We start from the raw sequence: 13,262 nt of genomic DNA on the forward strand, positions 1-13,262 counted from the left end.
GAAGACTTAACATAGATCACTTGAGGTTATCCAATCCGATAAAGAAGAATGAGGAAAAATGAACAGAAACCTGTGAGACACCAGCAAGTGTAACAGCGTGCACGTAATGGTGTTCCTGGGGAGGAGGGAGGGAAAAGTAGAAAAAATGTTTTAAAATAGCCAAATCTTATCAGGGGAAATGAAAAGACTGCCGTCCACTGCACAGTCCGTGGGGCCAAGGCAGAAGAAATCCTGGAGAAACATCTAAAGGTGCGAGAATGCAAGTTAAGAAAAAATAATCTCTCAGATACTGGAAATTTTGATTTGGGGATCCAAGAACACGTCGATCTGGGGATCAAACACCAGGCATTGGTACCTACAGCCTGGACCTCTACGTGGTGCTGGGGAGGCCAGGTTTCAGCATCGCAGACAAGAAGTGCAGGGCAGGCTGCGTCGGGACCAAACACAGAATTAGCAAAGAGGAGGTCCGGCACTGGTTCCATGGCATCATCCTTCCTGGCAAATAAATTCCCATTTCTATCCAAAAGGCCAAAAAAAGTTTTCAGTGAAAAAAAAAAAAAGGCCAAATCTTCTCAGATTTGATCAAAAAATGAATCTGCACATCCAAGAAGCTGAATGAGCTCTAAGTTTGTTAAATTCAGAGCCACACCTGGACACATCACAATCAGAGTGTCACTAAACAAAGAATCTTGGAGCAAGAGACAAGTGACTCAGCACGTACAACGGGATCTCCAGACAATTAACAGCGTATTTCTCATCAGAAACCACAGGGACCAGAAGACATGGGACGACATGTTAACCAACAGTGCGACGTCCAGCAAAGACTGTCCCCCAGAGTGAAGGAAAAATGAAGAGTCCCGGGTCAGCAGAGACCGAGAGGAGCTGCTGCCGCAGACCTGCCACAGGGTGTGCTTCCTGCTGCAGTGAAGACACTGGTCCAGAGACGCCCTGCCTGCCCTGCCTGAGGACACACAGGGGGCAGCCCAGGCTCTCTGCCGAACTTGGGAGTCAGCAGAGCTCAGGCCAGGCCAGGTGCTCAGCAGGAGAAAGGCAGCTCTGTGTGCAGCACAGGCCTTTTCCTGTCCCCACGTCTTCGTGGCCTGCCTGTCCTCTGACCTGCCCTGGCTCCTCACCCTCTAGGACCTCGCCACACTGCTGGAGCAGATTGGCTGCCTCAAATACCTGCAGGTGTTTGAGGAGCAGGACGTGGACCTCCGCATCTTTTTGACCCTCACTGAGAGCGACCTGAAGGAAATCGGCATCACGTGAGTCCCAGGGCCTCTGTAGCTACGATGCCCAGGAACCAGCTGAGGTGCAGCTCCCAGCATTTGGGTGGAGACCCTTCCTGTCCAGTGGCCGGCTTTCTCCCTGCTGTCAGCTGTCCACTCCTACAGCTGCTCCCAGCTCAGGTGCAGGCAGCCTGGGTCCCGAGGCCCCGAGCTGGCCCAGCAGACACTGCTGTGCTCAGGGCACCCTGACATTTTCCACTGTCCACCTTTGAGAGCATCCCTAGCAGCCCCAGCTCCCTGTCCAGTGAAAGCAGCGGCCAGGCAGGGTGGGAAGGTCACGACTCCTTACGATTCTTTCTGTCTTCTGTCCCAGGATCCTGGGGGCTACTCTCCCCCTTCAAAGCTGGGATCTTTCTAGCAGACAGTCTCAGTAGAAGGACGGCCCACGGAACCTCCACATAGAGCAGGTGCTGATCCGTGTCCTCTCACTCCCTGCTGTAGGTTGTTTGGGCCCAAGAGAAAGATGACCTCTGCCATCGCCCGCTGGCACAGCAGCGCCCGCCCCCCCAGTGATGCCTTGGAGCTGGCCTACGCCGACCGGCTTGAAGCCGAGATGCAGGAGCTTGCCATCCAGCTGCACAAAGTAAGTAGAGAGCTGGGGCAGGGGATGTGCAGAGAAGGACACAGAGTGGAGACAGATGCCCAGAATCAGCGGAGAGCAACAGCCAGGGCGGGTGACAGGATAGCGAGGCCAGGAAGCATCATGGCTCGGATGCAGTGGGGCGCACAGGTGGGCACAGGAGGGAGAAGGGGTGTCAGCGGCGCACACCACAGGGCTTGCAGGAAGGGCCCAGGCCTGGGGGGCTCCAAGGTGGAGACAGGTCCCCCCAGGCCAGGAGAGGAGGAGGCAGTCTGACGGCGGAGATGGAACCTGGGGTGGGGGAACCCTGCCCGAGTGGTCATTCCCCACCCCCGAACCAGCCTGCTGCACCTGCTGCCTCTCCCGATGCAGCGCTGTGAGGAGGTGGAGGCCATGCGGGGCCTGGTGTCACAGGAACAGGAGCTGCGGGCCGTGGTGGAGAGCTGCCTCCTGGAACAGGACGGCGCCCGCAAGGACGTCCACGCACAGTTGCAGGAGACCTGGGCCCTGGCCCGGGACGCTGCACTTGTCCTGGACCAGCTGCAGTAAGTGGGTGTCCGAGCTGCCCCCGGGCCAGGGCCAGGCCAAGTCACTGTTTCCTCCAGATTCTTCCAAGAATGGGTTGTTTTCAGGGCCTCCTGGAGTCACCGCCACCCCAATTTCATCTGGCTGTCCCTCCTTGCAGGGCAGACCAGGCAGCAGAGGGGCCCCGTGTGGGTCTTTTCTCTGCCCGGGCCGCACAGGCACAGGCTGGCAGGGCGCACAGGGCAGAGCCCCGCCTCACACTCTGGGAGAAGGGTGTCTGCGATCGCCTGGCCTCTCCCCTCACCAGAGATTGGTTCTCGTATCCGGCAGAGCCTGTCAAGCTGAGCTGTTCGCCCGAGTGCAGCAGGATGAATCCCCGCTCGAGGCCATGCTGGGCCCAGGCCTCCCCACAGCTGGTAAGGAGAGCAGTGTCCTGGACCCAGAACAGGTAGACAGAGGGCAGGGACACCTCCCCAGGCTGGGTTTTACCACTTGTCTCAGTGCAGTTATCACACTGACACCACCCCACCCCAGATCCTCTCACGTGCCCAAGCCCATGTCCTCACTGTCCCTCCAGGTGGCCTTTGGGCCATGGCTGCCTCCACTGTCCAAGACCTCAAGTGACTTCTGCAGCCCCTGGCTGGGCCCCCCCAGGGCACAGCCCAGCAGTAGGCAGGGGCCCTCACACACATTCCTGGGGCTGAGCCCTGACCGGCCGTCAGTGCTTTGCTCCACAAGTGGGAGGAGAACACTCTGATATAATGAGGGGGACGTATGGCACCAAAGGTTGGGGGAGGGGCGTCCCCTGGTCGCAGTGGCTCAGGATGGAGAGGCAGGGCCTGTGAGCACAGACCCCAGGCCTACTCAGCTCTCTGCCCTGCAGACTCCAAAGGCTGGCAGGCCGCCTTGCAGGCCCTGAGCCTCCCTCAGCTGTCGGGAGCCCTGGAGGATCGAGTCCGGGAGATGGGTGAGTCCAGGGGGCCGGACAGCCCACCAGCCCTCAAAGTCATCCATTCCTGTGTCCTCGAGCCCTCCAGACTGCGAAGCAGTAACTGTCTGCCCCCGTTCTCAGGGCGAGTGCTGTGCTTAGTGACCCAGAGCCTGGAGAAGCTGCAAGTGCTGAACGGGAAGGAGAAGTGGCGGGAGCCTTAGCCAGGGGGACGGTGAGTGTCTGTCCGTCCAGGACCTCGGCCCCAAGAGCAGGGCAGCTGTGCAGCCGAGCGAGCGCCCCCCTCAGTCTTCCCTTTCCCTTCTCAGAATCTGACGTGGGGTGACTGATCCACCCTGAAGCTGTGTGCCCAGAGGACAGGAGGCCAGCGAGCGGGCAGCTGCAGTGGCCAGGGCCAGAGGATCAGGCCCCAGGAGCAGCTGGCAGACAGGACGGGGCTGTGGCCGGTGCGAGGGCAGCAAGGCCCACACTGAGGCAAGACGAGGGTCTCTTATCCAGACCCGGGAGTGGGGCCCAGAGCAGGCAGGGCCTCGGGGAGAGCGTGTCCCCACACACCACAGGCGCCACACTGAGGTTCGCCCAGACAGGTGAGGACTGGGGCGGGTTGCCTGGGCAGCATATGTCATTTGCTGGAAAATAAAGTTTAAGATTGGCTGGTGAGGGGTTCAGTTCTGGTCCCACGGCCTGAGGTACTGGCTGATAAACTACAGCAAGAGGAAAGCTGTGCCAGGGCCCTCGCCCAGAGCACCATGCTCAGGGCAGGACCAACTGGGTGATCCCTGCTGCCCCATCCCTCTGCCTGTAGCTAGGGCCACCTTTGCATCAGAACCCCCATGATTCTACAAAGCTACCTGGAGAGCGAAGCAGGCCCCAGAAATAAGAGAGGAGCAAGTACAGGTGTTTTATTTACAGAGCAGAGTGTCCTTGCCCACATGTGCCAGCCACTTCGTCGAGGCTCTAAGATGGGACACCCAGGCTGGGCCAGGAGCATTGCTTTCCTTACCAGGCCGGCGCTGTGGAAACTGTGAGCTTCGCTGAGGAGTCTTTCCAGACGTAGGGCCATAGGAGACCGCCAGTGGTGACCTTCCTGTCCTGTGGTGGCTCTGCTGTTGTCATTGTGCACGCTTGGCCAGTGCTGCCAGACTGCTTCCTGGAGGTGCCTGCAGGCTGTGCTGGGAACAGAGAGGGGAGGCTCTCAAAGGAAGCAGCAGTGGGCTCAGCCCAGGCGCCACCAGAGCCACCAGGATCAGGGAGAGGCGTCACACTGTCAGTCTCAGTGAAGAAACCACCAGACCAGGCCCATGGCCCAGAAGAGTCCATGGCTGGCAGTGCCACAGTCAACACGGGGAGGTGGCTGGCACCCCCACCTGGGAGGGGAGGCCTGCATCAGCTCCACCTGAATGGTACCCAGAGCCCCGTTCTTATGCCCGGCCCCTGCCCTCAGGTCCCTGAGTGGCGGGGAAGGGGACACCCTCGTGCATCCACCCCTAGGCCTGTAGCCAGGACTGAAGAACACACAGAACAGCGGAGGCACAACTTTACTGTCCTTTCTCCAGTAGCTCCCTGTACACCTGGGCCCCATGGCCCTGACTGTTCGCAGGGACAGGGCCCAAGACAGAGCAGGTAAAGCTGCTTTGAAAACTCACCACAAATAAAGCTAACAACCAAAATTCACAACATAACCTCCTATCCTGGGCTGGCGTTTCTCCAGACCCTGGGGCTGGCTCGGGGCAGGACGCAGGATGGAGTCAACCCAAAGTTGGCCTCCACAAGAACAAAACTGCCACGAGAACAAAGCAACTTCTCCAGGGTCCAAGTGCATGTGCACTTATCCACTGAGGCCATCAGGAAACACCTGGGGCTCCACCAGCCCACGACACGCACGCAGAGAGCTCGTTTTAGAGTGGGTGCACCCAGGCTACCACCCAGTAACTGCTCTGGGCAGTGGAGAAGAGGAGGTGCCCACTCCCCAATACAGTCGGAATGAGTCAAGCACAGAACATGCTAGAAGACACACTCCCACAACGAGGCTGGAGGGCCCAGCCTCAGCCCACGGGTACAGAGAGCCAGCGGGAGGGCGACAGACACAAGGCACAGGAGCAACCTCAGGAGGAAGATGGGAGCAGCTTCTCTAGGGCCTTCTTCTGCTTTTCTGTGGCCGCAGCCAAAGCTTCAGCCAGCTTTTCCTCGGGCATCATGTTGAGCACCTTGAGAGCAAAGAGGAGCTGGTACTTGGCTGTGCTGATGAAAGCGTTGCTCAGGAAGTTGGGAAAGCCACCGACTCGGTCCTTCTGGGTGTACAGTGGGACGCGCACGAGCCCCAGCACCTGCATGGAGAGGAGACCAGGATTGGGACCAGGCCCCCACACGGATGGCATGGCCTTGGCAGGAGGGGCTTGTGAGCAGCTAGGCCACGGGAAGGACAGCCAGGTTGCCAAGGACATAATGGGAGACCCAGCTAGGGTTGGGTGAGGTAGAAGCCAGCCAGCTCCCTTGGTGCGGTGCAGCCCCTCTCTTCCCCAAGCAAGTTTCAAGGCCATCCCCATGCACATCCCACTCTCAAGTCCCAGCCCTCATCCACTAGCAGGAAGCCCCACAGTCCACACCCCCATGCTCCCTCTTTCACCTGGTGAATCCCAAACACCCCAAGTGCCACTCCCAGTCTTCCAGACTATAAAACCCAGAAGTAGAGCCTTCATCCCTCACACCATGAGATTCCGGCCCATGAACCCAGACCTACAAGATCTCTTTTTTACTCTGCAGTTTCACACCTCCCGGAGCAGGCACCGCCCCTTCCCATCCTCCCACCGATCCCACTCCCCACTCCCAGGATTGGCAATGGCAGGCAGCAAGGCAGATGGAACACAGCCCCGAGGGAGCCCCAGCCCCGGCCCCCCTCCCACCCTACCCGACCCCTGGTCCCTCTCCCCACCCCGAAGCTGGAGACAGCGACACCCTCCCAAACTGTCCAGGGGACCCTCAGGGGGACGTGTTACCCATCGGTGCCTTCCGCGGGGCCAGAGCCAAACCCCGGGGCGGGGGGCGGGGCCCGAGCAGCGGCCCCCACCTCCAGGCCGTGATCCCGCGAGTGCACTGCGCTGATCTCCACAGCATGCAGCTGCTCCAGCGTCAGCTGCCGCGCGTACAGGTGCGCCACGACGCGGTGCGGGCCCTCGGTCAGGTGCGAGCTCAAGTAGTCAGCCTCCGTGAGGCGCAGGCAGCCCAGGCCCAGGCCCAGCACCCGATTCAGTCCGTCCTCCAGCGACCAGAAGCGCCGGTCCACGAAGCCCCCGGGGAAGCCCAGCAGTCCGTCGAAGCGCATCTGCATCTGCAAGGGAGCGCCGGGTCACGGGCGCAGGTCCGAGTGGCGTCCCGTACCCGCCCGCCCGCGTCCTCCCGCGTCCTCACCAGCACCGAGAAGCGCATGGGGATGCGGCCGAAGAGTTGCCCGGGGTTTGCGGCGTACAGCATGGCGTGGCACGAGTGGCTCCAGCCCGGCCCCAGACGCATCGCCTCCACCCGGCTGATCTGCTTCAGCTCTGGAACCGCCGCCGCCGACATCTTGGCACTACCCACCGCGACCCGTGCACCGCCCTTACGTGCATGCGCGGGCCCGCCCCCGCCGCGCCCGAGCAATCCGCGGACAGCCGCGCCCCTGGGCCCCGCCCCTTCGCCAATCGCTGACGCGCACCAGGGCAGAGCCCGTCACGGCTCTCCGACGCTCCGTTGCGGGGCGGAAGGGGCGGGCACAAAGCGAATGGCTGCGGGCGCCCCAGCCGTCACCCAATAGCCGCGCACCCCGAGCGGGCCCCGCCCACGGTCCTCGAAAACCACAGAGCCCAGGATGCAACGCGACAGCCGAGCTCGCAGGAGTGGAGCGCGGACTTCGGGTCCTCGGGCGCGCGGCGCTTGCGGGGTGGGGGCGGTGCTTGCGGAGTCAGGGTTCAGACTACCCGCCCCGAAGAGGGCAGGAGAAGCCCCAGCGATCTCTTTGCCCTCGGCCCTCCCCCAGCGCCTGCCTGGGAGCACCACCCCGCGGGCTTCCCATCGCCAGCTCCAGGCCTGGACGGCTCCAGCTTCTGGACGCGAGGGCGCCTCCTGCTTCCCCCAAGGGGCTCAGCTGAGCCCTGGGATCAGAGGACACAACCCTCCCTGCACGCACGCCAGCCCCATCGTTCTGCAGCCGGCTAAGCACTGGAATCCAAGGTCACTGCTGGTCTGCCTGACTAGAAGAGCAGGAAAGCAGAGTCTGGCAAAGCTCCAACTGCCCTCACAGTACAAGTCCACACCCAGCACTGAACTGGGTGCATGGTGAGGAGTTCTGGGGCTCCCTAAGCCCAGCCTGCTGGGGCAGAAGTGATTTAAATCCCGGGGCAGGGAGCTTCCCAGCCCAGCGCACCAAGTACCCTGCCTGTCAGACACCATAGCCAGGTACTGTTGGAGGAAATAAGGTCTCCCCCACTTTATTCCAAGGAGGAACCTGGGGCTCAGATGAATGGGACTTGCCTGAGGGCACCCAGCAGTTTGTGAGAGCCAGGATCCCACCCAAGATTCCCACTGCCTCCTACCCAGTGTACACAACAGAAAACCGTGAAGCTTCAGCAAAAGGGGGCCTGAGTTACTTACCAGGTGTCTGTACTGGAGAAGGAAGTTGCTAGGGCTCGGAAGCATCAGAAACAGCCATCAGAGGGACAGTAGCGGGGCTCCCCTGGATCCTATGGTGCCACTCGCTCCACCAGCTGGCTCAAGCTCCATTTTTCTCCCACCGTGGACATGGATTTGCTGAGGGAAGGCACCACAGCCTGTGCTCACAGGATGGGTGCCATGGCACAGCCTCAGGAGAGCCATGCAGCCGAGGGCAAGTTCTGTGCCCTGACCGGGGCTGAGAAGGAGAGGGGCAGAGGGCAGGCGAGGGTTGGCAGGATTCACCAGAAACTCATTCACGTTGGGTCCTCGGTGGTGTTCTGTCAGACGTGGGGAGTAAGGACCCAAAGAGAGAGGCTCTCCCCTACCGTGGCCCTCTGCCAGGGGTCAGGGCTCAGGTGGGGCAGCCACAGCTGGCAAGGGGAAGCCAGATTCCAGGGCAGGTAACCGTGTCTGAAGGGGAGAGATTATCAAGGGGAAGGGCCAATTCAGGGAGGACCCCACCTCCAGGCCGCAGACATTAAGAAAGGAGGTGGGTTGGTTTGGGGGCAGTGTGGAGGGAGATCCAGTGCAGCCTATGCAAGAACCCATGTGACACTGAGCGCCCTTCTCCCACACTGGGACCATGCCAGACCCAGGCACAACTGAGGGTGGCAAGCCTTCCTTGGGGCAGGGACAGGCTGCCTGAGTCAGAGGGGACCAGAGGAGGCTACTTGGAACTCTGTCTACAAAGGAGCCAGGGCCCTGCTGGTGGGTGGTGGTTCAGGCAGTGCTGCAGTGGGTGTTCTGGAGCCCCAGCCTTTCCCTACGGGGAGGCTGCTCGCTGGGCAGGGGAGCGCAGACCAAGCAGAGGGCCCTGGCTGGGCTCCAGCATCCTGGCAGCCAAACCTGCCCCTCCAATCCATTCCCCACATGACAGCTGGAGAAAGTTGCTCCCTTGCTTAGAAGCCTCTGACTAAAACTACCCCACAAGGTGTCTGCACCCCACACCCCCAACTCTGATGCTTCAGCCACTTGCTGGACACACTTGGTCCACTCCTGCCTCTGGGCCTTTGCACTTGCTGGGCCGCCTGCCTGGGGTGCGCTTCTGCGGAGAGCTCCTTGGCAGCATTCAAGGCTCAGCTGAAATATCTCCTCAGAGAAGCCCTCCGCAGCCACAGGTTAAATCAACTCCATCTCGTGACCCGCTGACTCTCTTCCTAACAGTAACCAGACCTGAGAAAACTTGGATTACTTGCGTGGTGTCTCACTGACTAGAACACAGGCTCCAGGGGCCTTGCCCATTTTGACTTCTGGCAGAGCAGGCACTCAGTTCACGGCGGTGGGATGAATCAACTCGCTGAAGCAACTTGCACACCTGGAGGCTTTGGGCTCTGCCACCTGCTCAGGAGGCAGAGCCAAGTCCCAAGGGTCCCTCCTTTGCTCCAACCCAACAATCAGCACGATGATGACCAAAAGAGTAATAACAGCAGCCCTCACGCCCTCCTGGAAGTTGTAGTTCGCGGACATCTTATACATGAGGGAACAGAGGCTGCAGCCACAAGTTGGCACCTGCACTGCTGTGAGGGCGTCAGAGCTGCCACCAGCTACTCAGCTGTCCTGCCTCCCAAGAAACCTCAAGAAGCCTCAGTCCTGCGGTGCTGTGCACGGAGGAAGGAGCGGGTGGGATATTGCTGCATGATTTTATTACTATAAATAGACAGTAAAAACGAACAAAAACTAGCCAATCAGAGTACATCAAATGGTAGCACACGCAAGTACAAGACAGGCCAGTCTGCACCCTGTCCTTCAGAGTTACTGGCACAATATCGATGGCGAGAGGCCGGGGTGCTGGCCGTGAGAGGAGAGGGCTGAGGAGAGGGACACGGCCGCCCTGCCTGTGTGTGTGTGTGCGTCGGCATGCGTGCACCCATGAACACATGGTGGGGGGGAGGGGAGGAGAGGCAGGGAGCCAAGGGGCCAGGGCAGGCTGCCCCAAGCGTGGCCTCTGTTCACAGGCTCAACCGGAGGGAAAAGGAGTCATCCACGCCCGACTGCCCCACTCAACAGAGCCTCAGGCTGTGCAGCCGGCCGCCCCAGAACCGTCCTTCCCAGGGCAGCTCCACAGGAAGCGGGACGCGCTCCCGCTTGCAAGGAAAGTTAAGTGTCTGCACCCGGGAGCTGCAGACCCACCCACTGGGCTCAAGGTCCTGCTGGGGAAGCTCTCACCCGGGGGCACCAAGGCCAAGCGTCCCCTCTGCCTTTCTGTTACCCAGAAAGTTTATCTTTAAAAAAAGACGAGGTCACCTCAGATGGGACCCTCATCCCCTGGCAGGTCCCACCACATGAGTCCCAGACAGAACAAATCAAAGAGAAACGCTAAGTGGCATCAACATGGTGAAGAGGGAGCGTTGAAGCCGCTCAGGCCCTCCCGGGGCAGGTGGGCAGCAGCGCCACCGGCCAAGTGGAGCCCCCCACCCGGAGGGTCTGATGACATGGGCTAGGCCGCCTCCGAGAAGGTGTGGGGCTCAGAGAAGGGCCCCTGGACACAACCGCTGTTAATGGCCAGACCCAGACCTGGCCTGACTGCCTAGCCGCCCGGGGGGGGGGCGGGGGGCAAACTGTGGGAGGTGGTCCCACAGGGCCGCGTGGGGGGGGAGGGTACACGCATATGGGGAGGGGACAGGCACTGTTTCCTTCATTGACTGACACTCAGACCCCACTTCCTTTCCTCCCACAAGGCCCCCGTGACGTTTCCTGTGAAGACTGCACTCTGTTGAGTTCTCGGGCATTGACGGGCCCCCTACAGACTTGGGGGCTGGGTGAGGCCCCTCCAGGCTGCACGTGGGTGATCAGCCCATAGGACGTCTGGGAGGAACCCCAGAGCTCAGCGCCCAGGACAGAAAGCCGCCATCCTTCATCCTGTACCATTTATAAATACATCGACTGTAGAAAAAGGGGGTTGTCAGAGAGGAAGGTCAACTGTGCTCTTCAATCAAGGGTCACATGGCCCCTCGGAGCCAGTGACCACACAGGGCGTGCAGACTGGAGAGGCCAGGGGTCACGCTGGAGTCCGGGCAGCCCCTCGGCCAAGTCTGGGGAGCTGAGGGCTCCATGCTGCCAGCCTGGCCACGCTCTCAGAGTGGGGTCAGCTCAGCGGCCCCAGGGTCAGGACTGGGGCCACCAAGTGTTGGTCGGGGGGGCCCAGCGGTGTGGAGGCTGTGGGGCGTCTCCATGGAGGTGGACCATCCTGCAGGCGGGAAACAGGGAGGAGGGTCACGTTCGGCTGAGCTGCCCCACCTCACCGCTCCCTTCGCCCACCAGGCTCTGGGTCCCCAGCAGCTGCCCCGCCTGTGCCTGCTCCGTGCTTCCTGGGCTCCGACAGGCCACTGAATTTGGCTGGAACTCGGTCACCCCCGGTGGAGGGGCGCCTAGAGCGGCCCCAGGAGCCCCTGCCTGCCCTCCTTGGAGGCTGTTCCCGCCATCCCCACATGGCGCCTCCAGGATGCCGTGAGGGGCTCCGTCCCTGGCTCAGGCCACCCCCAGGGGCTGGTGCAGGGGGAGCTGCACACCTCTCAGGGCCATGCCCATCCGCACAAGGAGCCCCGGGGTGGATTCAATGGCAAACCCAGAAGCCCCCTGCAACAGACTTCGGGGACTCGGTGAGGGACAGTTTTCTTAGGAGCCGTGGCTTCTCGTGGGAAGCCAGCTCTGCCACACAGCACACAGGACAAATACAATTCCTAGCAGCCGGGTCTGACCTGTTTCCTACTTCCGGAAGTTTTACCTAAGTGGCAACACTCAACATCTCCCACGGATGAGAATAAAAGTGTCAGGTCCTATTTCAGCAGAGAGTAAGATTCGTCACAAGGAATGATCAAGGAAGATGAGAAAGGTCTGTGGGGGAAGGCAGTGGGTGGATGGACCCCGCAGCCTGGGTCCAGGACGGCTGACCGGGAGGAGGGCTGCGTCCCACAAGGCCGACACAGCGCGCGGTGCGACCCCACCCACACTCGTCTGGAAACCCTGGGCCACCGAAGGAGCCAGGTTCTCTATCTCCAGACTTGCTGGTGAGGCTGCTGTCACCTGAGGGAGGGGCAGGGGCCCCAGCGCGTCCCCTCCCAGTGGTGCTCGCAGAACTGTCTTCTGTAAAACGTCTGTTTGGGTTGCCCAGGGAGAGGGCACCTCCCTGTTAGGTGGGGAGACCACTTCACGCAGCTGCCTCACAGACTGACATCAGGGCATGTTGGTGTTCCGGAAGGTTCCAGAGGTGGGTGGGGGAACAGGCTAGTTGTCAGCGACGGGAGGGTCTCAGCTAGGGCTGAGTCACTGATCCCGGGACCCTCAAGGCTGCAAGAGCCTGAATGGGCTGCCTGGTCCAGATGGGAAATCCTCTGGTTCCAAAAGCCAGCATCAGACCCCGAAGGACCACCTCTCAGGGGCACCTCTGCCTTGGTGTTTGGAGCGCTCTGGATTCTGAATCCAGGGCCCCGGAGAAGACACGGCTGTGGAAGGAGCCCGGAAAATGGGAAGGAACCCCCAGCGGGAGCAGGAGAGGGAGGGTGGCTGGGGCCCTCTCTCCAGCACCCTGCCAAGGCCGCCCGCAGAGCCCCCGCCCCGCGTGCGAAGGCGTCACGTACCAGCTTACTTCTCTAAACCACCGGAGCAGGAGCCGGGCCCCAGGGCTGCGCAGAGGAGGAGAGAGACGGAAGCTCGGTTAGCAAAGCGCTCAGAGGGACCGGCACGTTCCAGGGCAGAGGCACTGGCTTTAGGACAAGGTGCCAGGGTGGGGGTGGGATATGATGGAAATAAATGCCACACAAACCGATGTGCTGACACAAAAGAGACACGTGCTGAAAACGCTTCCTGAGAAACAGCTCTGGGCCCAGTGCTAATGAAGAGGAACCCAGCCCAGGGAAGGATGCAGGTAGCTGGGGCAGGGCTGGAGGCTGGGCACAGCGGAGCCCAGAAAGGGCCCCCACCCTGCAGGGCTGCTGGGATGCCGGACATCTAGGATTTCTCCATTTTATGGATTTGCCCCCATCTCCTTTCTTCCTATCTATGGGATACACTAAGATTCACTGAATCACGCTCCATCCAGCCAGAGAATGCGGTGCTGTTAAAAAGAATGGAGATCCCTGCGTGTGTGCATTCTTAAACACACACACTGATGTGGAAGATGTGTAGGGTCTCTGCTAAGCAAAAAAGCCCGGAGAGAACAGAGGAAGAGGCGTGGGAATGGACGACTCAGAGGTGTGTGTGTCCACGAGGACCCCTGCCTGCCCCCCAGGTACAA

At 60.8% G+C, this 13,262-nt stretch overlaps 3 protein-coding genes across 19 annotated transcripts in view; 1 reads left to right on the forward strand and 2 right to left on the reverse strand.

Annotated features, from left to right (window-relative positions):
- ANKS3 (ankyrin repeat and sterile alpha motif domain containing 3) overlaps positions 1-10,378 on the forward strand; it is a 36,499-nt gene extending 26,121 nt beyond the window's left edge. For 2 of the 11 annotated variants that reach the window (XM_022594772.3, XM_089896210.1), the window contains 4 exons: positions 1,141-1,265; positions 1,731-1,872; positions 2,242-2,414; positions 2,725-3,187. In XM_022594772.3, coding sequence (XP_022450480.2) covers positions 1,141-1,265; positions 1,731-1,872; positions 2,242-2,414; positions 2,725-3,151 — 867 coding nt within the window. In that variant the 3' untranslated portion in view covers positions 3,152-3,187. Of the gene's footprint in view, positions 1-1,140; positions 1,266-1,730; positions 1,873-2,210; positions 2,415-2,554; positions 3,189-3,277; positions 3,558-3,631 lie in introns of those variants that run through there. The other 9 variants (XM_022594777.3, XM_022594776.3, XR_016387829.1 and 6 more) reach the window with 8 other exon arrangements.
- NUDT16L1 (nudix hydrolase 16 like 1) lies at positions 4,221-6,952 on the reverse strand. 3 transcript variants are annotated; one of them, XM_022594785.2, is made up of 4 exons: positions 6,752-6,937; positions 6,411-6,671; positions 5,448-5,670; positions 4,221-4,510 (listed from the first exon to the last, which is right to left on the reverse strand). In XM_022594785.2, the coding sequence occupies exons 1-3, from the start codon at positions 6,902-6,904 to the stop codon at positions 5,449-5,451; spliced, it is 636 nt and encodes a 211-aa protein (XP_022450493.1). In that variant the 5' UTR covers positions 6,905-6,937; the 3' UTR covers positions 4,221-4,510; position 5,448. The 3 variants fall into 3 exon arrangements, with proteins under 3 accessions (XP_022450493.1, XP_022450492.1, XP_089752352.1); XM_022594784.2 differs by having other exon boundaries at positions 4,221-4,515; positions 6,752-6,936; XM_089896226.1 differs by lacking the exon at positions 4,221-4,510 and having other exon boundaries at positions 5,491-5,670; positions 6,340-6,671; positions 6,752-6,952.
- Positions 9,656-13,262, reverse strand: part of MGRN1 (mahogunin ring finger 1) — a 58,945-nt gene continuing 55,338 nt past the window's right edge. For 3 of the 5 annotated variants that reach the window (XM_089896218.1, XM_022594780.3, XM_022594779.3), the window contains one exon: positions 9,656-11,216. In XM_089896218.1, the coding sequence (XP_089752344.1) occupies positions 11,104-11,216 (113 nt within the window). In that variant the 3' untranslated portion in view covers positions 9,656-11,103. Of the gene's footprint in view, positions 11,217-12,606; positions 12,652-13,262 lie in introns of all 5 variants that reach the window. The other 2 variants (XM_022594782.3, XM_022594781.3) reach the window with 1 other exon arrangement.

The sequence above is a fragment of the Delphinapterus leucas genome, chromosome 15, assembly GCF_059928025.1.
Source record: "Delphinapterus leucas isolate spDelLeu-1000000601 "Yukka" chromosome 15, BTC_Dleu_Yukka2, whole genome shotgun sequence".
NCBI classification, from domain to species: Eukaryota; Metazoa; Chordata; class Mammalia; order Artiodactyla; family Monodontidae; genus Delphinapterus; species Delphinapterus leucas.